The sequence below is a fragment of the Anomaloglossus baeobatrachus genome, chromosome 1 (genome assembly GCF_048569485.1).
Source record: "Anomaloglossus baeobatrachus isolate aAnoBae1 chromosome 1, aAnoBae1.hap1, whole genome shotgun sequence".
Classification (NCBI taxonomy): domain Eukaryota; kingdom Metazoa; phylum Chordata; class Amphibia; order Anura; family Aromobatidae; genus Anomaloglossus; species Anomaloglossus baeobatrachus.
In genome coordinates this window covers 136,806,148-136,829,783 of record NC_134353.1, presented here as the reverse complement: position 1 = coordinate 136,829,783, position 23,636 = coordinate 136,806,148, and the positions used below count along the sequence as shown (strand labels likewise).

Here is a 23,636-nt window from a genome sequence, read left to right as displayed (position 1 = left end):
CATCCAGAGTAAAGGATAATTTGTCATTAAAATGGTGATCCATATGTCTGTGTTTCAAATCCAAATTACATACTTTTTGTTATTGACAATTTACAAAATAATTAAAGGTCTAATACATAGTGTTGAGCGAGTAGTCGACTATTCGTACTCGCCATGCTGTTAATGCTCGCTAAGTAGTGAGTAACCCAAAAGCCGTACGTTTCGTGCGAGTTTTGAATAGTTCGGCTTTCGGGTTACTCACTACTTAACGAGTATTTCCCATTGACTTACATTGCACCCGCTACTCGTAACGAATATGCGGGTAGCGGTCAGTACTCCCTAACAGCATAACGAGTACGAATTGTTAACTACTCGCTCAACACTACTAATACAACTTCCTATGTAATCTTTGCAATTGATCCATTATAAATGGCAGCAGAACGAATGGTGTCTATATGCATCCATTTATTTATGAAGCCATTGTTAACTCTCATCAAAAATATGGCTGATTATTTTTTATTTCAAATGGACATTGGGTTTCTGTAAAAGAAAACTTACCTGAACTAGGCCGTAAACTTTCAATTGTCCCTATGTTATCCATTTTGCACATGGATAGCTCACAGACAAAATAAAAATCTGTAATATGAGCAAATCCTTACAGAAAAACAAAACTATCATATGTAAATGTCAGTTTTTCATTGCAAATGGTGTGCAAACTCTGTGATGCATCATAAATATACAGTAGATAAGTTCAAGTTGACTTGAAGGAAACATTAACAAGATTTCTATGCATTTTCCATCAGTTTCTTATCTGCTTGTGATAGTGGTTAAAATAAACACACAGCCATCTCAGCTCAGAGATTAAATGAGGCATAAAGCAAAATGCAAAATAACTTTTTTATCCACATCTTGCGCTACAATAACAGGAAAATGAAAATAATGTGAGAGATTGAAACTGAAAGTGATGGGCACCACCGGTTACTGATGATGAACCCTATCTTTTGGTTCTTTGGGGTCCTGTCATCATGGCATCAATGTGCTATTTTGTCTGCCTTTTAATATATTATGTTATGAAGTCTCATTATGAAATATTCAATGCAGATGTGAGCAGTGTCAAGCATGATCAGTATAAGTCGCTGTATTGATATTGCTTTGCTTAGCACTGACCCGGAATTTATAAGCTCTTCTTCTGTATTATAATCTGTTATTTTCTATTCTGCTTCTTTATTCATTCTATTAACTCCAGTAATCTAACAAAAGCAAAAAACTAAAAATACAATTTATAAAACTTTACCCATTTTTTTATTTTTGTCCCTGGTGATAGAGCCACTTTGCACAGAATATGTGGTTACAGCTATAGGATTTGTTACTTTTGCATATTTTTAAATTGTTTTTCTCCCCTCCGGCAACTGGAGGATCAAAGCAAATCCTACAGATTTAGTTGACTTGGACGTTTTCGTTCATAGCATAATGCTCTCAAAATCATCACTAACTAAATAATTAACATGTAAATCAGAAAGCATTACTGTGGCCTTAGAAGAACATTATACAGTTTTCTTTACGGATAGTATAAAATCCTTTAACAGCATGGTAATGTGTCTTTTCTGAAAACCTTTAACGCTGTATAATAATCTTCGGAAAATAATTAACATTTAGCTGTTTTAGAAAAGGACTTCATTAGTGTGCTGCGTTTATATCTGTTATTGCTATGTTGACTTGCTTTTCAAAACTCTATGACGAGCTTATAATTAGCATGTAAATTAAAGACCATAGACAATCAGCCTTTATTTCTCTATTAACATACACATTTGTTTTAAACAAAATGTGCAAACTATTTCAATAGAAGGGGTTTGGGCCCAAGTGTATGGCAGAGAAGAACTTCTGTACATTGTATAACGTATGTCATTGCAGTTTGTACAGATCCAATCTTTATGACATGCAATGGAATATGTCACAATTTTTCCATAAGATTAATATTTAGTGATGAGCGAGTACCAAAAAAGCTCGGGTGCTCGAGGCTCGGGCCGAGCATCCCAAGATACTCGTGTACTCGGCCCGAGCACCGAGCCCAATGTTATCCTATGGGAGACCCGAGTATTTTTATGAAATGACCCCCGGCAGCATGTAGAAACCCTAAAAATGTCACAAAAGTCTTAGAAGAGTGCTCAAATGACTTGGCAACAGCATGGGGAAGACCCCTTGAAGCATTTATCACTCAAAAGTCACAGCTGTGAACTATTTTGTCCGAGTTTTATTCCATTTTTACGGACTCACCAGAAAACCTTCCAAAATGACACCAAAATGAATTTTCATGGCGAAAATGTTAAGGGCACATACCCAATAGTGAGATAGAGCTGGTGTATGTTACTTTTTGAGATTACATGAAAGATTTTACGTGAAAACATTGTGTGGCACTCCGATGTCCAAAACGCAAGTTTTGTGCTTTTTACTAGCGATGTTGGTCATTTTTTTTTTTCATTCTATCTCCCTCAGTCCGTCGGTCGGTCTCTCTCTGTCTTGTCTGTCCCCCTCTCACAGTCTGTCGGTCAGGCTCCCCCCTCTCTCATACTTACCGTTCCCCGATCACTGCCACGGCGCTGCACAGCTGTTCACTAAACTCCGGCGGCTTTTCCTCTTTTGAAAAAGCCGGCCGCTCATTAAACAATCTCGTATTCCCTGCTTTCCTGCTTTTCGGCGCCTATGATTGGTTGCAGTGAGACACGCCCCCACGCTGAGTGTCAGGTGTCTCACTCAGCGTGGGGGCGTGTCTCACTGCAACCAATCATAGGCGCCTGTGGGCGAGGAAAGCAGGGAATACGAGATGACTGTGTGCAGAGCACAGCGCGCCCACCGGTATAAAGGCTCGGTCACGCTGTGCAGGCCGGCCAATCACTGCAATTCCACAACTAACAGGGCTGTGGCATTGCAGTGGTCTGCCAGCCAATCCCTGCATGAGGGCTGGCTCTCAAAAGAGCACCAACATGCAGGGATGAAGACCACGAGTACAGCGCGAGTATCGCGAAATTACTCGGTACCCGCCGAGTAGCTCGAGTACAGTAATACTCGTGCGAGTACCGAGTAGTGACAAGCGTACTCGCTCATCACTATTAATAATATATACAAAATTAAAGTATAGGCTTGAATGAAAACCCAAATAGAGTCATATTACAGATGTGTCTATATTCTTTGGATGATCTGATTTCTATGCCACCTCCTACGGAGGCAAGAATGAGGGTGCGCTCACACGAGCGTATGAATTGGATGAGTGCAATGCGAGAAAATCTTTCATTGCACTCTAACCAATGTTAGTCAATGAGGGAGAGCAGTTGATCAGCTTTTTTTCTCATCCAGATTCTGGATGAGAGAAAAGTCGCAGCATACTGCGATTTTCTGCGAGAACCGTGTGATCAGCGCCCATACAAGTCTATGAGTGCAAGTGAAATCTCTCCCTCTCCTCCGCAGCTCCCGCCCTCTCTTCACAGCTTCAGGGTTGGGTCACAGTCAGATGACACTCGGCTCATGCTGGTAGCACAGTAGGAGCCGAGGGTCATTAGCATATCACATCTGATTCACTCACATTGAATGCTATATGTTCATTTGAATCCAGCCTTAACATGATCCTCCCCTCTTCCCCCTAAAAACAAACAATTGGTAGGAAATTCATACAAAATAAGGTGACAAATTATACTTTTGCCACTTTGGACATCACTAATATAGACAACAAAGACAGGAATAGCAGTGGAAAGACGTTTTAGAGCTGAGCAACATGAGCAATATCTGAGTTTAATGCTAGGTTCACATGACTGTAGACTCTCTTATTCGATAGAATCAGGTTCATTTTGCTAATGGCACTGGCCTCAAACTCTAATCAACGTTCCATGTGAGTGTCATCATAGTGTGATCAAATTTTCATGGATGTGAGAATTCGAGCACACTGTGAGGAGACGATGAAGAATAAAATGTATCCATCCTCTAATCTGAGCACAGTCCAATGTTTTCCAGGCACCCAAAGACTTGAATATGTAAGTGCAATCCAATTTTTGTGTCAAATCACAGCAGGCTGCGATTTTTTTGTCTGAGTATGATTCATCAGTATAAACAAAATTGCTCTCCATGCCTATCACAGCATTGCCATGTATTGGCATAGCTGTGATTGGCTAATGTAAAATAAGGAAGGAAAAGGGTTAAATTAGTACATACTTACTGTGTCCCCTTTGCTGCAGAATTACTTCTGAGTCCGACAATTAACCCTAATGCATATTGACTGCTTTCCCCTTCCACCAGTGTCTCTGATTGGCTGTCACTGGACCATGCCCCACCCTCTGAGTCAGCATCTGTGATTGGTTGAAATTGTTGTAGTGTCCCCCTGTATTGATACCAGCACAGTAGTTAAAGTAGACAGCTACAGGTTGCAGCCCCCAGCTATGCGGTTATCTTGGCTGTGTATTAAAATAAGAGGAACCCATGCAGCCCTTTTTTTTTTTAAATATCTAAACAAATAATTTAAAAAAACAACATACTGTTCCCTCCAATTTTGATACCCAGCCATGATAAAGCTCAACAACTAGGGGCTGGTATTCTCAGGCTGAGGAGACCCATGCTTATTGGGAGCCCCTCAGCCCAAAAGTAGTAGCCTGCAGCCTCCCAAGATCGTCGCATCAATTAGATGCTATGTTCCTGATACTTTACCTGGCTCTTCCCGATTGCCCTGGTGCTGTGGAAATCAGGGTAACACGTTAATGGAAACCCACAGCTGCCACTAAGCCCTAGTAATGGGGAGGGTCTATTAGATCCCCCCCACTACTAAACCTGTAAGTAAAAAGAAATAAACACAAACACACGGAAAAATAATTTATTTAAAAAAATATTTTAAAAAAAGGTGACGTGCCTCAAGTTAGTTGCGGTCACAGCTTGATGTTCCCACGCCCTCTACCTGTATCCGCAGGTAACCTGACCTCAAGGCACCTCAATGATCTCTCACTAAGTTCACAGACCTGCATCTTCTGGCAGCGAACTGTGTTTTTTTTGTCAACAGATGCAGATTTGGTGCTAAAATTTTGACACCATATTCCCACACCCAATCCACACCTCCTGGCCGAAAAAAAACAAACCTTATCACTACCTCATACGATACGATGCTATAGTAATGCAATTTTTTGCCAGAAGGTGTGGATTGGGTACAGGACGTTGGTGTAAAAATTTCAGCACCAAATTTGCATCTCTTTGCAAGCAAAAAGGAACAAAAATGGTGTTGATGCCGTATCGAAACATCAAAAGTTGTAGCTGCCATGATCAATGTCCATGATATTACTATGGATTAAGCCTCATTACCTATAATTAAATGCAGGAAGAATGGAAATACAATCATAACAATAATTATGCAGTATTTATAAAGTACATAGAAAGGAATAGTAAACATTTGAATATTATTGCCATAATCATAAACAAGTGTGTAGTGCATAAGGAAAGATCAATGATAAAATTGTTTATCCTTCTAGCACCATTTTGGGACCACAAAGATGAATGGATACCTTCCCCATATACTGTATAATCTAAACAGGATTTCCTAAACCATAGGTCAGGATGAGCAGCACAGGTCAAGAGTTGTTGCATCAGAGTTGAATATGCCAGATAACATGTGGAACAGTGAGGAATAGTAGAACAGGATATGTAAGACAGTATTTATGCCATAATGCAGGATACTTCATATATCTGAGCTGAAGGCTACCTTGAAATAGCAGATCTGGAACATCAAATTCAGATTGACAGACAAGCATCTTGCTATAGCCGAATGTGTGGATGTCACCTTGGAACAGCAGAGCCGAGTGTGGGGAAAGTAGACTATAGACTGCAGCAAGCATGTGGCTGTATGTTTGCGTCATGGTGAGAATTCAGAGGCCCTCCTGTACAACCAATGTACTGCAGGTCCCAGGCTGTGCATGTTATTAAATAGACTAGATTACTTGTGTTGCAGTGTATGTAATTATTGATGTTGTATAATTTTTTGGTGGCCGAGGGCAGAATTTTTTGGCGTTTATCATATGTCTCCAGCAGGTGAACACTGTATGTCCACACTTAGTCACTTATACTTACATCTGCACACATAATTGTTTGGGCGCAGTAGAAAGTAATTGAGTCCATACAGTGCTCTGCTCATACTCAAGCATAAGTCAAGCATAGCCCCACTGAGATATCAACGCGGGTCCCAGTGCATAAAAAATATTGTCATCAAATGGTATGTATAGTTGAGATTCCATAAAGCTGAGTGGAGGATACCGGGCACTGCTGATCCCTGTATGGCTAGTAGAACTGTGCTTTCATGCTGGTGGAGACCTGGGTGCGTGTCCCAAAGCGAAGACGATATAAAATCCACAATATAGAGATGAATAGGTCGCACTCCAAAGGTCAAATAAAGGAAATCTCTTTATTCCACGGTCACATCAGGGGTACAGGTAGTGAGGGAGGATGAGGGTGTGCCACGTCGGACGATCTGTATAACGATCTCGGTGGTACGTGTCTGAGCTCTGAGTCGTCAACGAGGTCGTTGGTAAACCGTCAACACACTGATGCATCCTGCCTAGCAGGACATCGATGATCAAAAAATGGTCCAGGCCATTCCGACACGACCAGCGATCTCACAGCAGGGGTCTGGTTTCTGCTATGTGTCAAATGTAGCAAGATCGCTAGCAAGGTCATTGTTGCGTCACAGAATCTCGCTAGTGATCTCGCTATTTGTGAAGGTACGTTTATACTGCTTCATTTTACCTTGGAGCTTCAGTGGTGCTGAATGGGCCTCTGTAATGAATGAGCACAAAGACATTGTGGAGCGTATCAAGTTATCACAAAGTGCAGCAATGAGTCACTGACTAGACCTCGGGTGATGCACGTGGTAACCTTGTAATGTCAGAAGCCTTTTCAGTGTCTGAAGCCCCGGAGTAGGGTGAAATAGGCCAAAGTGGATGCACACAGCAGGAAAAGGTGAAAAAAAGAGCTGCACAGGACAGGATAGAAGACTATACCAATGTAAGGTAATGGTACATGTAAACGGCGAGGTGAATATTCATTTTTTTTTTTGCACATCCAATGTTAAATTTGTGCAATTTGCCGAAATAAAATATCAGAAAATTTGATCATCTCTAGTTCTAAGTTATTTTCATCCTGGTCACTTCAAAATCAATGGTCAGGATTCTCAAAAATAGTTAAACCAACATCGACAAAGGATTCAATTTAGAGCTATTTATAGTAGATCTGCTTTTTTCAAGTCTCATTAGTGGTTAACCTAGTTAACAACCTAAAGGTTAATCAATAGTAAAAAATGTAGCCATCAACTTTAAAAATAAAAATTTAGAAGATTGACTTGACATTCTCAATACAACCTACACATAAAACAAAAATGGGACTAATACACCAGATGACTATTCGAGGTTTACCAATTATATAAGACAAATTTTCAATGTGATTTCTCTAATTCTATATTAAAACTTTACAAATGCTTATCATAAAGATGTAGTATTTTTCAACCTAACAGATAATGGTTGTAATGACGGTAAAGTAGTAACTTGGCATGGGGCTCCTAAACTGGCTCTCATACTAGGCAGCCCTAACTCTCTTATCCTAGAGGTACTTCTGAAGGTGAAGTGGTCTGGACCGCCAGCATAGCCCTGACTACTGATCAGCCCTAGATCTAATACCCCTTCAACTCAAACTCCGAGCAATCACTCACAGAGGTATAGACAAAATGTGCTCAGGAAAGGAAGGAAATAATCAAACAACAAGAATATTTCCACTACACACCAAAATAGCATACAGCAGTTCACCAGAAGCTGGATCACTACGTGCATAGACCGGAATCGGATAAAGCTATTATCAGCATGGAGAAGCAGATTCCACCATCTTGTAAAGAGTGGAGTCGGCCGTGAAAGGTTTCCAGAACCCATGACCCCAGCACCAATTCACAAGCCAGCAGAAAGTAACTCCTGCTAGACCGATCACTAAACATACAACAGGTCGATGCCAGTCTCTAACTAAACAACTCTAAATCACCAGTTGGTGTTTCAGACTCAGTGTGAACAGGGTCAGAAGGCGCTATAACACCCGGAGAGTTTAGAGCTGAATGCCGTGTGACAATGGGTTAATTATACCAATGCAGAAAAATGTCTTAATGCAGATAAATATACAGTAACTCAACACTTAACATAAGCATATCAAGTTGTGTATCAAGATACAGCTTTCTGTATCAAGCTATCTTACTGTACTGACATTCTTTTGTGATAGGAAATGCTTCAGGGGTAGACATATCATTAGTGCAACCTATGCAGCAGCACAGGGGGCCCATTTTTACCTCCAAAGCAGGTGCAATTTTGCATATTTGTTATCACTTCGGCTGCAAAGTGCCCATACATTGTTCTTGCACAGGGACCCTTTTCTGTCTGTGTCTACAAGTGAAATATTGTATATGTAGTAAATTAAAATTAAATTAAGTTTTAATAGTAATAAATTGAATAATAATGCAGTACTACTGTCCAAACATCCAGGCCAGGAGTCTTTGACTAGGACTGTACAATACCTGGAATTCCTCTTTAAGATTGAACAAATAACAATGTAAACATGCTAAATTTTCTAGTTATGTTATTTAGAGGAGATTTCCAGTTTCAGAAAACCCCTCTCAAGTAACTGAGCTCTCCCCAGAACCATCAATGATTCTCCGCTGGTTCTCCCAGTGTCTGTTATTGATAGCAGTACTGATGTCACGTCTACAGTGCTGCAGCCAATCAGTGAGCTCAGAGATTATGAGCATCTCATCCATTCATCTCAATCTCAATTATTGGCTGCAGCACGATCGACATGACATCAGTGCTGCAGCCAATAACAGACACCAGGAGAAGTTGTGGAGCCTTAGAGTCAGACTCAGGAAGTGTGCGTAAAGCAAAGTTTATTTGTTTGTTTGTTTTTTTTGCTGCCCCGGGAAAGGGTTTTTTAAAAACTACAAAACTCCTTTAATGATTTATAGTTGTCCAGTAATATATTTCTTGCAGCAAACCTGCAGAAAAAGTATTTCTAGAGAACCCATGAGAGTTTTTGTCATTCATCAACTGACATGCCCTCAAATGATAAGCTTCATCACATCAGTTATAAATATGCAATTGTAGATGTTACAAATCATCAATAATCTTTTCTGGGTAGTTAATAAGCCTTATTTCTTGGCATCTAGTGGTTTACTACAATTTTGCTACCCTTAATATATTTATAAAAGATGTCATGATGTAGCTTGCACTAAAATATGCATTAAAAAAATCTATTATCTTCACAGCATGTCATATATTGTAATCTCCTTGAACGACTCTGAGGAGGTCAATAACACTGGTTATAAATGAACATGGGTCAGTGATGAGCAAAATGCATACAGCATATACCGGTGAAAACATGATATATTCAAAGAAACATCACAAACAATATCTGGCATTCATATGTGTCAGATTTCTCATTCTCTTTTGGGGAGAGCATCAAAATAGAGTGAAATTACATTGATTTCCAGTATTTGATCTTTTTGGTTTAAATTCGTGTGTTTTATAAATTGATACATAATATTTGACTATGAGATATATTTAGAGATGAGTAAATAAAGTTCAATGGTATTGATTCCTACTCAAATTTAACAAAATCCGCATTCGTCAAACTGCTATTTTTTTGTAATCTGCTTTAGATACAGCACAGTGACGGTTGCATTCCACCATTTTTCTGAGCCATAAAAGCCCATGAAAATGTTAACAAATGTAAAGAAAATACCCTTATATTCACCTCTCTTTCCCCTTTGCTTCTAACCATCACCATTCAGTCCTCGTTGTATCTTCTGATTGGTGTCAGCAGTGCTGAAAACCCCCAGCCTTGGTCGCAAAGCCCACAATGGCTCTGTTCTTGCGGGAGCAATTGTCTTCGGCCACCCCAGGACATATGAAGACAAGGAGTGTGCTGTGACCTTTGCGATAACTTGTGCAGTACCCTCACAGGCCTAGCAACCCCTGAAGCTCCATTCTGGGAATTTGAGCACTGATCAGAAGATGCATTGAGGACTGGATGGGTGGCGGTGAGGGGCAGAGGGGCCGGCAAAGAGAGCCGTGAGGTGTATATTAGGATTTTCATTATTTTTTACTTATTACATTTATTATTTTCTGGGGTGTGGAGAGAATCCAAAACAAATAATGGACATTAAACCAGCAGAGAATAACTTCTTTGTGAAATTAATTTCCTGGGAAAAACCGCATTAACAATTCTAATTCAAATTTTGCCTATATATGATCTCTAGATCCATCTATACGAATGGTAGAGAATGAGCTGTGTTTCTTCCCATATGTCTGTGTTCTCAGCAGATACAGTATGATAAGGTATATAACGTATATTTTGGTAACAGTGCACAACCAATCTAATGACACAAGCTATACTGAAAATGTCTTAATACCAGTAGTGTATCTTAGTCAAAGCATGCAGCTGTCCTCATAATGTCAGCACGGTGCAATCTTATGAAGTCAATATTTTAGCTATCTAACTATATCTGTAAGTCTAGTATGCAAGTGTGCATGAGTAAGGACTTATAAAACTTTTTTTTACTGTTATCTGAAAAACATTTCACAGTACATTTAAGCTGCTCAATAAGTTTGTAGTCTAAGGTAAAATTAAAAATATATTTTAGTTTTTGATTTTTGATTTACTATATTTTCCGGCATATAAGATGACTTTTTAACCCCTGAAAATATTCTCAAAAGTCGGGGGTCGTTTTATATGCCGGGTGTCATCACTTTACATGCAATAAAAGATATCCTCACCTCTCCTCCATGACCACGCTGCCTCCAGCTCTTTATTGCAGACTGCAGGCACACAGACCCCTCCGTGATAGTGTCTATGCACGGAGCGGCCACTGCAGGAAGTCCTCATGGCTTTACTACAGTTGAGTGCAGTGGCGGCCCTGTGTATTGGACGCACTTTACTGCAGTTGAATGCTTTGTTGCGCCGTAAAGCATTCAACTGTAGTAAAGCCATGACGACATCCTGCAGCGGCCGCACTGTTCACGTTATCACAGAGGGATCTGTGTGCCTGCTGACTGCGAGAAACAGCTGGAAGCATCGCGGACATGGAGGAGAGGTGAGAATATCTTTTATTGTGTGTAAACAACTGCATGATAGGGGACAGAAGGGAAACAGGAGGAGGACATTATTATACAATGGACTCATTACTCCATGGGACATTAAGGACAGGGCCCATTACTATACAATGGGGAGATAACAGCAGGAGGGCATTATTAAACAATGGGTTCATTACTGCAGGGGACATTACAGCAGGGGATTTCAGTAAACAATGGGGACATTAAGGTACTGTCACACATAACGAGATCGCTAGCGAGATCGCAGCTGAGTCACCGTTTTGGTGACGCAGTTGCGATCCCGTTAGCGATCTCGTTATGTGTGACACTTACCAGCGATCAGGCCCCTGCTGTGAGATCGCTAGTCGTTGCAGAATGGTCCAGGTCATTTTCTTCAAAGGCGATGTCCTGCTGGGCAGGACACATCGCTGTGTTTGACACTGTGTAACAGGATCACAGTGACTGCTGAGATCGTTATACAGATCGCTGCTGCGATCTGTATTGTTCTGCATCGCTGGTAAGATCTCACTGTGTGACATCTCACCTGCGACCTCCCAGCGACTTACCTGCGATCCCTATCAGGTCGCATCGTTTTTGGGATCGCAGGTAAGTCGTTATGTGTGAAGGTACCTTTACAGCAGGGGACATCACTAAACAATGAGGACATTACTAGGGTCAGCTTACACTTGAGTATATATGATATATATCCCAAACTTTATATTTTAACTGGAATTGTTGGGGGTCGTCTTTTATGCCCAGTCGTCTTATACGCCGGAAAATATGGTAGCTTTTGAAACCACACTGAACAAAAATATAAATTCAACACTTTTGCTTTTGCTCCCAATTTTCATGAGCTGAACTCAAAGATCTGAAACTTTTTCTATGTACACAAAATGCCTTTTTCTCTAAAATATTGATCCCAAGTTTGGCTAACTCTGTTATTGAGCCCTTCTCTTTTGCCAAATAATCTGCATGATTATTGCATTGCTGTGCCTTAGGCTGGCCACAATAAAAGGACACTCCAAAATGTGCAGTTTTATCAGACAGCATGATGACACAGATGTTGCAAATTTTGAGGGAGAGTGCAATTGGCATGCTGACTGCAGGAATGTCCACCATAGCTGTTGCCCATAAATTGAATGTTCATTTCTCTAAAATAAGCCATCTCCCAAGGCATTTCAGAAAATTTGGCAGTGCATCTGATCACAACCTTAGACCACATATATCAACAGCAGCCCAGAATCTCAAAATTCAGCATTTTCACCTCCAAGATCATCTGAGACTAGGCACTCAGCCAGCTGCAGCAACAATTGGCATGCATAACCAAAGAATTTCTTCACAAACTGTCACAAATGGTCTCAGGGGAGCTCAACTGCATGGATATGGCCTTATCTGGATCTACACCTGACTGAATTGTTTATTGTTGCAACCGACTTGAGTGGGCAAATGCTCACATTTAATGGTGTGTAGCATGTTGGAAAGGTGTTCTCTTCATTCATGAATACCTGTTTTCAATGTACAGGACAGATGCCAGACTGTGTGTATGACGTCGTCTGGGTGAGTGGTTTGCTGATGTCAACGTTGTTAAATGAGTGACCCATGGGGTTATGGTATGGGCAGGTGTATTTTATGAGCAACGAACACAGTTTATTTTATTGATGATGGTTTGAATGCACAGAAATACTGTGTCAAAATCATGATGAGGCCCATTTTTGTGCCAATCATGCACATTTATTACCTCATATTGCAAAAAGATAATGACACGGACCTACGTTGCAAGGATCTGTACACAATTCCCAGAAGCTGAAAACATCTCAGTTCTTGCAAGAGTAGCATACTCATTGGACATATCACCCATTAACCATTATTGGAATGCTTTGGATTGGCGTATACATCAGCGTGTTTAAGTTCCTTACAATATTCAGCAACTTAACACAGCCATTGAAGAGGACCCACATTTCGTAGGCCACAATCAACAACTTAATTAATTCTTTGTGAAGGAAATGTGTTGCATTAAATAAGGCAACTGGTGGTCAGTCCCAATACTGACTGGTTTCTGACCCCCTGACTCTTCCAATATTGTAAAACTGCACATTCTATTGTGTTCAGCCTAAGGCACACCTGTGCAATATTCATGATGTCTAATCAGAATCTTGATTTGCCACACCTGTGAGGTGGATGGATTATCTTGTTAAAAGCGAGTGCTTACTAACGCAGCTTTACACAAATTTGTTAACAATATTTGAGAGAAAAAGGCCTTTTGTACATATAAATAAAAGTATTTTGTTCAGCTCATGAAAAATGGGAGCAAAAACAAAAGTGTTGAGTTTATATATTTTGTTTCAAACTAATGACCGATGCATCCAAAGCAAAAGTTTTGCAACTTATATCAAATGTGCCTTCTTAGTAGAGATGAGCGAACCTTTGGAAGTTCGGTTCGGCAGGTACAATTGAACCTTAAAAAAAGATCGGTTTGTGACTCCAACTTGATCCGAATCTCAATGGAAGTCAGTAATTGGGCAGTTTCTGGCTCCACCCACATGCTACCAGCCATAAGCATAACACTTCCGGGGGTGGGGGAGTGGGTGGGTTTTTTTCAAACTTTTTTGTATGTGTGTCCATACTACATCTGATCACACTGATTTTACCCCAAGTGTGAGCTCAAACACTATAAGCGGCTCACAAACGGCTGAGCATCACTCTTACCCAAGCACAGACCTGCTCACTTGACTGGTTTGCACTCGTAACTAACTCGAACTTTGGACCCGAACTTTGTTTATTTGGTATTACCCAAACTCTGAACATCGAACCTCACGTTCACTCATCTCTACTTCTTAGCTGTATTTCAACCAATAATTTAAAAATGCTTTGTCTTTAGAACCTACAGCAGAAAAAATGAGTAATAACTGTAGTCCGTACATGATTTTGGACATATTTAGGTTAAAAATAAAAAATATGCTTTAAAGGATTCTTCTCAAGATATTAAGCTGTTCCTTCTCCATCATATATGGAATAGCACTGTTTGCTAGGGGTCCGACTGCTGGGACCTCTAGTAATACTAAGAACTTTGCTCTGGAACCTAAGAACCAGGATTTGCAGAACCCCATCTGGATTGGAGTAGACTCCGCTCCAGTTATTACTTATGGCACTGCTGGCAATATCCAGATACATTGCATTTTTTTTTCATTTATTACCTTACTTAATGGTTTCCAGGTTCCAGAGCCCCACTCTCTTGATCACTGGGGTTATCCCTTATTCTAATTCACACAGTACTTTGTATTCTCAAAACAAGTTAAAAGTTGTGTTTACTTATTGGACTAAAATATTTTGTATTATTATTTATCCTATAATTTTTTTTATCTTTTTTTAGATGACACGAGAACAGTACATTTTGGCAACACAGCAAAATAATCTACGGACAGAAAATACTCAGTTTTATCCAGTAGGAATTTATGGATGGCGGAAGAGGTGCTTGTACTTCTTTGTGCTACTGCTGTTGGTTACCATGATTGTTAACTTAGCCATGACAATATGGATTTTGAAGGTTATGAATTTTACTGTGGTAAGTTATATTATTCTTTTTTGATACATTAATATTAATTTGCTTTGATTATTTTGCTTGTATGAGATCAGGGCTCTAATTGTTTATCCTCATACTAATTAAAATGTAATATTTAGATTATATTTCATTAAATAGTTCACTTACACTGTTATATTTTTGATCTAATGTCTACTAGTGGCTGAAATTCCAGTGTAAATCTCATCCATATATCTGATATTAGTATTTCAAATTTTACCCTCAAAAACTAGATAAAATCCAGAGCAATTGTGAATTGTGCCAATCTATAATTAACCTGTAGCAAACAATTCAATTAATATTAACTATTTATATTTTACATTTTCTAAAGTTATGTCTACTTTTGTAGTCCCGATGCATGGTTACAATGCATCAGAAATTGCAAAAAAATCTTGAAGCAATTTGTAAACCTTTACCTTTTCAATGGCTACAAACGTCATAGAAACCTATAGGTTATTTGCCACTTTATGTCCTCTTCCCCTTCCTTTCCTTAATATAGGACCACATTAAAGATTTTTTTTATAAGTGTAGAAATGTATAGGTCTGTCTACGATCTTTTAACATAAAATGGCTGATTTTTTAATCTATTCTTTATTCCTATTTTATAATATGAATGCACATTCATAGAAGGGTGGGGGGTCAATCCTTTATGACTCTAACTATTCTAAGAGGAAGGTCAAGTTCACCCTACTCAGTGGCACTACAATATAGAGAAAGTATTTTTCACTTAGCGTTAAGTTCAATTGACTGCTAAACTCTGTGGTCCATGTCACCGTGAAAAAATGAGTACTCCTCAGTAGAGATGAGAAAACCTTTGGAGTCTCAGTTCACTAGCAGCAAACAAACTGAGCCTACATGTGTCCAAACCTTGCGCAAGAATGTTTGTAAACACTGATTGGCAGTTTGAGACTCCGCCCACATGCAGCCAGCAATAAGCAGATCACTTCCAAGGGAGAGTGGGCGGACATTTTTAAACTTTTTATTGTTGCATACTACATGTGATCACGCTGTTGTTACCCTGAGTGCAAGCAATCCAAACACCGCAAGAGGCTCGCACAGGGCTGAGCACCAAACATACTTTAGCACAGAGTTCCTCATGCAAGTTACGTTTGAACGTGAAGCATTCATACTCCGAGCCCCGAGCCCTGTGTTTTTAGTTTGTATTCAGTTCGAAAATCGAACCTCAGGTTCATTCATCTCTACTCTTCGATGAACCATTTACCAAAAGAAAAACTGTGGAGCAGACATGTTTGCAAATTGTAAATATGATTGGCTTTGTGTACAGGAGCTGCCTACTATCAATGTACACTTATTTTGTCCATAACTCACACTTGAATAGCACTTACTGCAATTTTTTCCAGGTGGACCAGATAACTATGTAAAAATTGCCTCTGAGCACTTGTGAGTAAGCTAACATTGCACTCGTGGACAGCATATGGATCAAAAATAGCCTAAAAGTGATTTCACTGCTGTTTTTCTGCTCAGTAGGTTTCTGACCTTTGTAGGGCAGCCATATTGGAAATAACTCTAGCACTGCAGTTTCTATATTCTCAGGATTTCTGTGGTTTCCACAGCTTGATCATATGTCAGTCCTTTTTGTCTTTCCTGCATTAAAGAAATAAATAAAAAAAATTGGTTTTGAATGTGAACTCTAAACAAGATAAAAAAATGATTGTATGATCACAGGTCAAAACTTTAGATAGGCATAAAGAATCTATTGTTACATCATTACGTGTGGCAGAAATCAATGGGGAATCTAAAAAAAATTCAACATATTTACATTTTAGAATAAATCTTCAATGAAAGTTCAGTTATTTAGTTACGTTGTGAAAGACCTCAACGTGAAGTTTTTACAAAAGCAGGCATAGAGTATAAAGTTCTTCTTTTGTCTGAAAGACCTTAGCTCATAGGTCAATATAGTTAATGTGCAATACCATGCGAATAATACTCATACAGTTAAAAAATATACTGATGTTACCATATGTATGCCTCACTATTATATGTTTTAAGGACTTGTTCACTATTAGACAATAGCTTGCTTATAGGCTCAGGGAAGTTAGAAAAATAATAATACTCCCCTCCAAGACCATTGCATCTTCTAAATATTTAGCGTTCCTTTGGGCTATTAGTAATGGTTTGTAAAATAGTGGACAATCCCTCTCTTTCCATTATTAGATAATATTCCTTTGGGTAATATACCACAAGGCAGTTTTTAAAATACACCTATACAACTCAATGGCAGCCTTCTCTATAGCCTTAGTGTGCATGAGACCAATAACTTACATCATCTGACAGTTTTCTTAGCAAATTTATTCCATAATATTTATGATCCTAGTAAAAAGCAACTAAACTTTTTTCCTTATTTCTATTAAGCATATTGTGTTGTACTTTGAGCATCTAAGAATGTTTGTAGATACATTTGATCAGTCTCTATTCTGTTTCTATTTTATTTGTATCCTGCCTTGCCAAATCAGATCTCCTTCTTTGCACTGATGAGGGGCAAGACCCCAAAACATTTGTCTGCTTTTGAAGTTTCTTGTCATGGAGCAAGGCTTGTTAAAGGGTTCATATTGACTTTTAGGATTGCTACAACCAATAGGTGGCCGTCAAAGAGGCTAAGTGCATATCTATTTTATATTTGATATTCTGAAATGAATTACAATATTATGATTATAATATAGTAATTATAGTAAATATAGTAATTAGAATGTTTGAGAATTTAATCATAATATTTAATATTATTTTAAATACATTTAAAGAAAATAATGTTAAAAACTCAGAATATCTAACTGTCAAATAAAATGTTACGAATAACCTTATGCACAAAAGTATATTACTATTTTTTTTCCTATTTCAAAGTTGTATGAAGTACATGTATGTGTATGTCAATCATAGAAACAGAATCACCACTGTATTTCCCTGTGCCTTATGTTTCACACAGAAATATACAGTACAAAGTGTTATTTCTGTCACATCACATATAAATTGTGGGATTTTCCAACAGATGCATATTACAGAGATATTCTCTCTTGAGCGCATCACATGGCAGTACATAGAATATGTAAAGCTTTGTAATACAGAGCCCATGGATACACAATATACTTGTTACTATATAGCTTGGGGCCTAATTTGAGAAAAACACCTTTCTCTACAAATATTTTCATAAGGTTTCATAAGGAATGTTTTCATAAGGTTTACTGTAAACCTTTTGCCAATAGTCTGCAGTTGACTTTAGTTTAATTTTTTATTATGAACAACTGTAAAATAATTTTTTCAAGGTATAGGTGGTAGAAGCAAATATTGAAATTAGGAATTGTTTAGGTTAGATTAACAAACTTTATAAAATATAATGTAATATAATTAGAGTTGAGCGAGTACCTAACTATTCGTACTGGCTAGACTCATACTAATACTGATTACATTGATATATTTGATGAAGAAATCCTCTGTGTGGTTTTTCTTTAATTAGTAGTTGAAGTTTTTTTGCTAATTAGATTTCAGCACACAGGGTCTGGACTGCACTCTGAGTCGTCTCCTTCCTCAATGTGATTCCATGTCCCCTCCACCTTCCTCCGGTCTGTGAATGACATGTCCCTCATGAGATTTCAAACAGATGAGGCAGGTAATTCACAAACCAGAGGTAGATGGTGGGGTCGGGGAATCCCCAACAGGAAGCAGAATACCCAGTGTACAGCCCCTGCGCACCAAAGTTAAAGTAGCAGAAAACTTAAAATGGTGATTAAATAAAAACTTAAAAGCAAATTTCTTCACAAAGATATCAATTTAATTTGTATTACAGCACCATTGCAGCTATGTCTTTACTTTATATTAATAGAATTGCGCTGACAGGTTCTCTTTAAACAAAAACTTGAAATAATGCTATGCCTGTAATTAAATTCAGGTCACTAACCAGATTCTAAACCTTATTCCATCCACAGATCATTCATTAAAAAAGCATTCTCATCAAAATTGTTATCTTCTTAATATATTGCAATCATCCTATTAAATAGCAGTGTTTACTTACAAGTGCCCATTTTGCCACCAAACGCAGTTATTTTTTTTTTTTATTACATTAGATCTATGACATCACGTTATTAAAAATAAACTGACTGAATCCTTCTAAGTTCTATGTGGAACCTCTTTTCCCTGCATGAGTCATCACTGAACATCCCTGGTAGGGAGCGGAGGAGAGCAGCTTGTCAGAAATTTGTAGAGGGATATGACTCATGCAGTTAAAAAGAGACTTTGTGTTTCTTCTTTGAGTTTAGGAGGATTTAGCTAGTCTTTTCTTAATTACATCATACAGACAATGGGAAGAAAAGGGTTAATCTCCTGTGCCACCAAACCAGTCCAAATGGTGTAGATAAAATATGATTTATTGGTCAACACGTTTCAAAGCCCTCAGAGGCTTCTTCATCAGTACAATCCTATACCTTTAATTTTATTTGGATAAGACCCTATTGTGTGCGAATTCTTTTTCCAGCTCCTATTTACTTAATCAGATGATGTCATAATTCCGTGATGATCTAATTAAAAAGAGAAGAATTAATTGGAGAGAAATGCAAAATGAGCAATTTTAAGTACACATTGCTATATAATATGAAGATTGCAATATATATAGAGGATAAAAACTTTATTGGGAGTGCTTTTTTAGTTTAGACACAAGACAAAGTCCAAAAATTAAAGGTCTCAAATCAAACTGCTAAATTAGTCAAGTCCCAGATAAAACTGACAAATAGTTTAGGCAACAGACAGTACATTTAAATAAAACAAAACAAAGTATATGTCTGAGAAAGTCACATTTCAGATCCGCTCACTTATGTGTTCAAGACCCAAAACAAATCATAAAATAATCAAACCTTATATCAGACCTCTAAAATAGACTTTAAACTACTGGAGAAAAAAAAACCCAGACATCAAATAAGAAGCCTCCTTATATTCAGAACTCCTTGGTTCCCAGTCTTGCAGCAGGATCCAATACTCAGGGTAAAGGGGCTTGGAGCAGAAGAATAATTGGGAGCAAAGTATAAACTCAGCATCTCACGGCTCTCTAGCCTCTTATTCCAATCACACCATGCTACAAAGTTTACATATATATTTTTTGGATAGTCCTCTCACTTTCTTTCTTGTGCTTCCTCATACATACTGCCATAGTCGGACTTGCTACCGGAGGAACTGCCAGTAATACCAGGCCTGGCTGCGGTTACCTGCACTGAACTCTGGAGCTCCCACCTGAGCCCCAGAGTGCAGCCTGGACTAAACTCGGGGTTTGCAGGAATGAACTGCAAGCGCCGACTGATTCCCCAACGATTGCAGTTCAGCTCATGACAGCCAATGACAGGCCGGGCTGAACTCCGAAGATGTCACCTGAGCTCCGGAGTTCAGCGCGGGCCTGTCCGCAGCTGTGACATGAACTGAACCTCAATAGCCGTAGAATCATTTGGCACTCGCAGTTCAGTCCGGCAAACCCTTAGTTCAGTCCAAGCTGCACTCCGGAGCTCAGGTAAGAACTCTTAGGGATTCAGTGCAGTTAACCGCGGCCAGGCCTGGTATTACATGAGATTCCTCCGGTAGATAGTCCAATTCTGCATACTGGACAGCGTCTGCAATGGAGCATTTTTAACTGTGTCACAACCACTTACAGTTGCTCCTTGGGTGGGGTGATATAGTCATTCATGCGCAAGGGCATTTTATGAAATGCTGGGAGAATAAAGTGAGTTATTCATGAAAATTAGTGCTACATAATCAACAGGAGCAATCTTAAAAAATGAAGCAAATTATCCACAGCATTAAAACTGTTTTGGATTTTTAAGTGTAATAGAAAAATGTATCAAATAGATTTATCCCTGTGATACATCTGCCAAAGTCAGATTTTAAGGCCCACTGCACAACAATTCCATATTTTTGAAGTAAAAGGGTATTTGAAATGCATGTATTTGTGCAGAACAAATTCTTTTCAATCAAGAACTCGTATGCAATGAAATGTTAAAGTTAGTGACTAAAACATTTCTGTCCACGGAGCCATTCCTTGGTACCTTGTAGAAAAGCTGAGGTGTTGGTTCAGTAACCTGTGAAGTTATGTGGCTCAAGTAATTACACTACTTCAAGCCTAATGACTTTAGCAAAATAACATTTCAAGTGTTATAAAAGAAATATTAAAATGCACTGACTTGTGTCTAGATGCTTTATCACAATTAGAATTTAGCAATTATTGGAATTTTCAAATAGAGTTTTAGCACAAGTATGGTCTATTCATTGTAAGTTTGACTTGACAGTTTTAAAATATGAATGGTGTTGTTGCAAATGTAGAATCAGAAGGTGGACCTGCTATGGTCATGAAAGAGGGCACAAACCATGCAGAATATGTGGGATCAAGATCATATGTAGTTAGAAAGATTGAAATGAAACCCTAATAATTGTATAATATTGTTATGGACAAGATTATGAATTATTATGAGTATATCATTGTTACATGGAGATATCCATAAAGAACAGGATTTAAGATGGTGTTTGAACTGTACCCCACATATCTCTTGGCATAAGACTCAGACAGACAGTCTGGGCTATTCTTGTGCTCAGTGAATCATGCTGACATTGCTTAATATAAATGAGGAACCAAGCACATTACAGTAAATTGTATATCACAGAATAAGCTGTTCTACTTTATCCAATAGGAAACGTGTTACGTATTCTTGGCACTTAGCCAATAAGCCGGTTATATATACCTGTACAAACTTCCGGAATAAAGGAGTCTTACTTTCTATTCATATCTGAGCACGTCTCAAGCAAACATAAGTCAGCGGATACATTGGTTCTTTCACTTCATAAGGCCTATGGCATATTTAGCATATATTCTTTAAAAGAGAAAGCAACTTTAATCCTAAGAAGCACTCATAGTAACCGTCTTAGTCATTAAAAGCGTGTGTACATGTATGTAATGTAGTGTGAGTTTGATAATATACTTATCTTTTGCCGCTGTCTAAGGGTGTCCAGTGCTGTTCTTCTCTACTTCTCTGTGACATCACTGCAATTTTAACTAGTCAGCTTGCTCTATGTGCTATTTATGACAAGGTAAACAAGTATTCCCAATTTTACAAAATTTATTACAATAAAATTTTCACACCAACAGTGTAAACAAACATATGACCATATAGGCCATGTACATAAATACATAGATGAATAAGTTTCAGGAGATTAGCAGTGGTTCACATTCAGAGAAGGGTCAAAGGACTTAACTCATAGGCTAGAATTAGTTATTCATTCAGCACCATTGATTTTTGGAGCATAGCAGTCCATACAGTCCATTATACTTGTTGCTCTGTAGACATCCTTTTAATAGAATTGAACCATCAGCTTAATACTTCCATATGGCAAATTCCACCTCAATACTCCACCTCGACGCGTTTCCCCACACAGAAAGTGCGGTTCATCAGGAGGCTATGAAGTAAGTATATTGAATCAACATGGAGATATATATAGAGATCAACATTTAAAAAATTTATCACATTGGCATGAATAGATGAAAATCCCATAACAATTAATACTTGCCCAGTAAGATGTATGAGTCAGGTGTGCAGATCCATGGCGTTAGATAACAGAATCAGCGATGGCACAGATGATGCTATACAGATGACCACCACCGTCCCAAATGATCGCCTTGGATCTGCACAGCCATGTGGAGCTATATATGCTCCCCATCACTCAAAACACCTGGACACAAACAGGCAGAATGTAATCAAAGTGAATAGTGCGCACGTCCGATATGGCGCGCGCCCTGTGCACGAGCAATAACAGGGGCCAGCGAGGGTCAAAGCAACTAGCAATCAGCTAATCCAGCATAAGCTGCAGACCGCGCATGCCCAATACGCCGCGCGCATAGTGCACGCGCCGGACGGAGCCCCACATGGATCAATCCTATAGACAAGGGATCAGGGACAACCGCGCATGCGCGCGCGCCGGACAATGCCCCACATGGATCAATCCTCTAGAAAAGGAGTAAGGAGACACCGCGCATGCGCGCGGTCTCTATGGAAGCGGCGCCCACAGCCTCAAAATTACCGATCATATGACATCATTGAAGAAATGTGGGCACGCATGCGCAATGCCTCAAAAAATGAACTTAGATATATTCTATGGACTCATTGTTACCAGAGATCCATTAGATACGGTACAGCATTAGATTAAGGCGCCGCATCCACGGAGGACACCTCCCCCCCCGAGCCCATAGGTAAACATGAAGAGATAAAGCATTCAATACAGAATATTAAATATCAAACATTTTAAAGATACATATGGAGCAACAAAGCAGTACAAATAAATAGTACATCAAATATGTGTCCTCCACAACTCATTACAGGCAAGTACAATAGCAAGATAAAAAGTGATATATCTAGCAATCTAGACAGACCCCTTGAAGAAAAGGGGGTTTAATCTTCCAGAATAGTACATTTTGGGATTTTCAAACAGTATAAGACCTAGTATACGCTAAGTGGGGAGGAAGCAGTTGAATGAAAGCTGTTCATTAAGCCCTCCTGGTGTAAGGGAGCCCATTTTAAATATCCATGCCGATTCTTTCTGTAAAAGATACCTGTCAAAATCTCCGCCCCTAGGGCTAGGTTTAACCAGCTCCAAGGCGGAAAACCGAATATGAGTAGCATCACCACAGTGTACCAAATTGATATGCCGGGAAATTGGCGTATCCCGTTTATTCCTAATATCAGAGAGATGTTCTCCCACCCTCCTCCGAAGCTGTCTCAGGGTTTTGCCTACGTAGTCCATAGGACACGTGCAAGAGGCCCTATAGACAACTCCGGAGGTCCTACAATTACAGAAATCACGTAGATAGAATTTTTTTCCGGTGGCCGCACTCTTAATTCTCTTACACTGTTCCATTGATCCGCAATACTTACAGTCACCACAACGGAACATCCCGACGATTTTTCTAT

At 39.0% G+C, this 23,636-nt stretch overlaps 1 protein-coding gene across 3 annotated transcripts in view; it reads left to right on the top strand.

Moving 5' to 3' along the window:
- SGCZ (sarcoglycan zeta) overlaps window positions 1-23,636 on the top strand; it is a 1,566,603-nt gene that overhangs the window by 939,069 nt on the left and 603,898 nt on the right. For all 3 annotated transcript variants that reach the window (XM_075347076.1, XM_075347075.1, XM_075347074.1), the window contains one exon: window positions 14,485-14,676. In XM_075347076.1, the coding sequence (XP_075203191.1) occupies window positions 14,485-14,676 (192 nt within the window). The remainder of the gene's footprint in view (window positions 1-14,484; window positions 14,677-23,636) is intronic.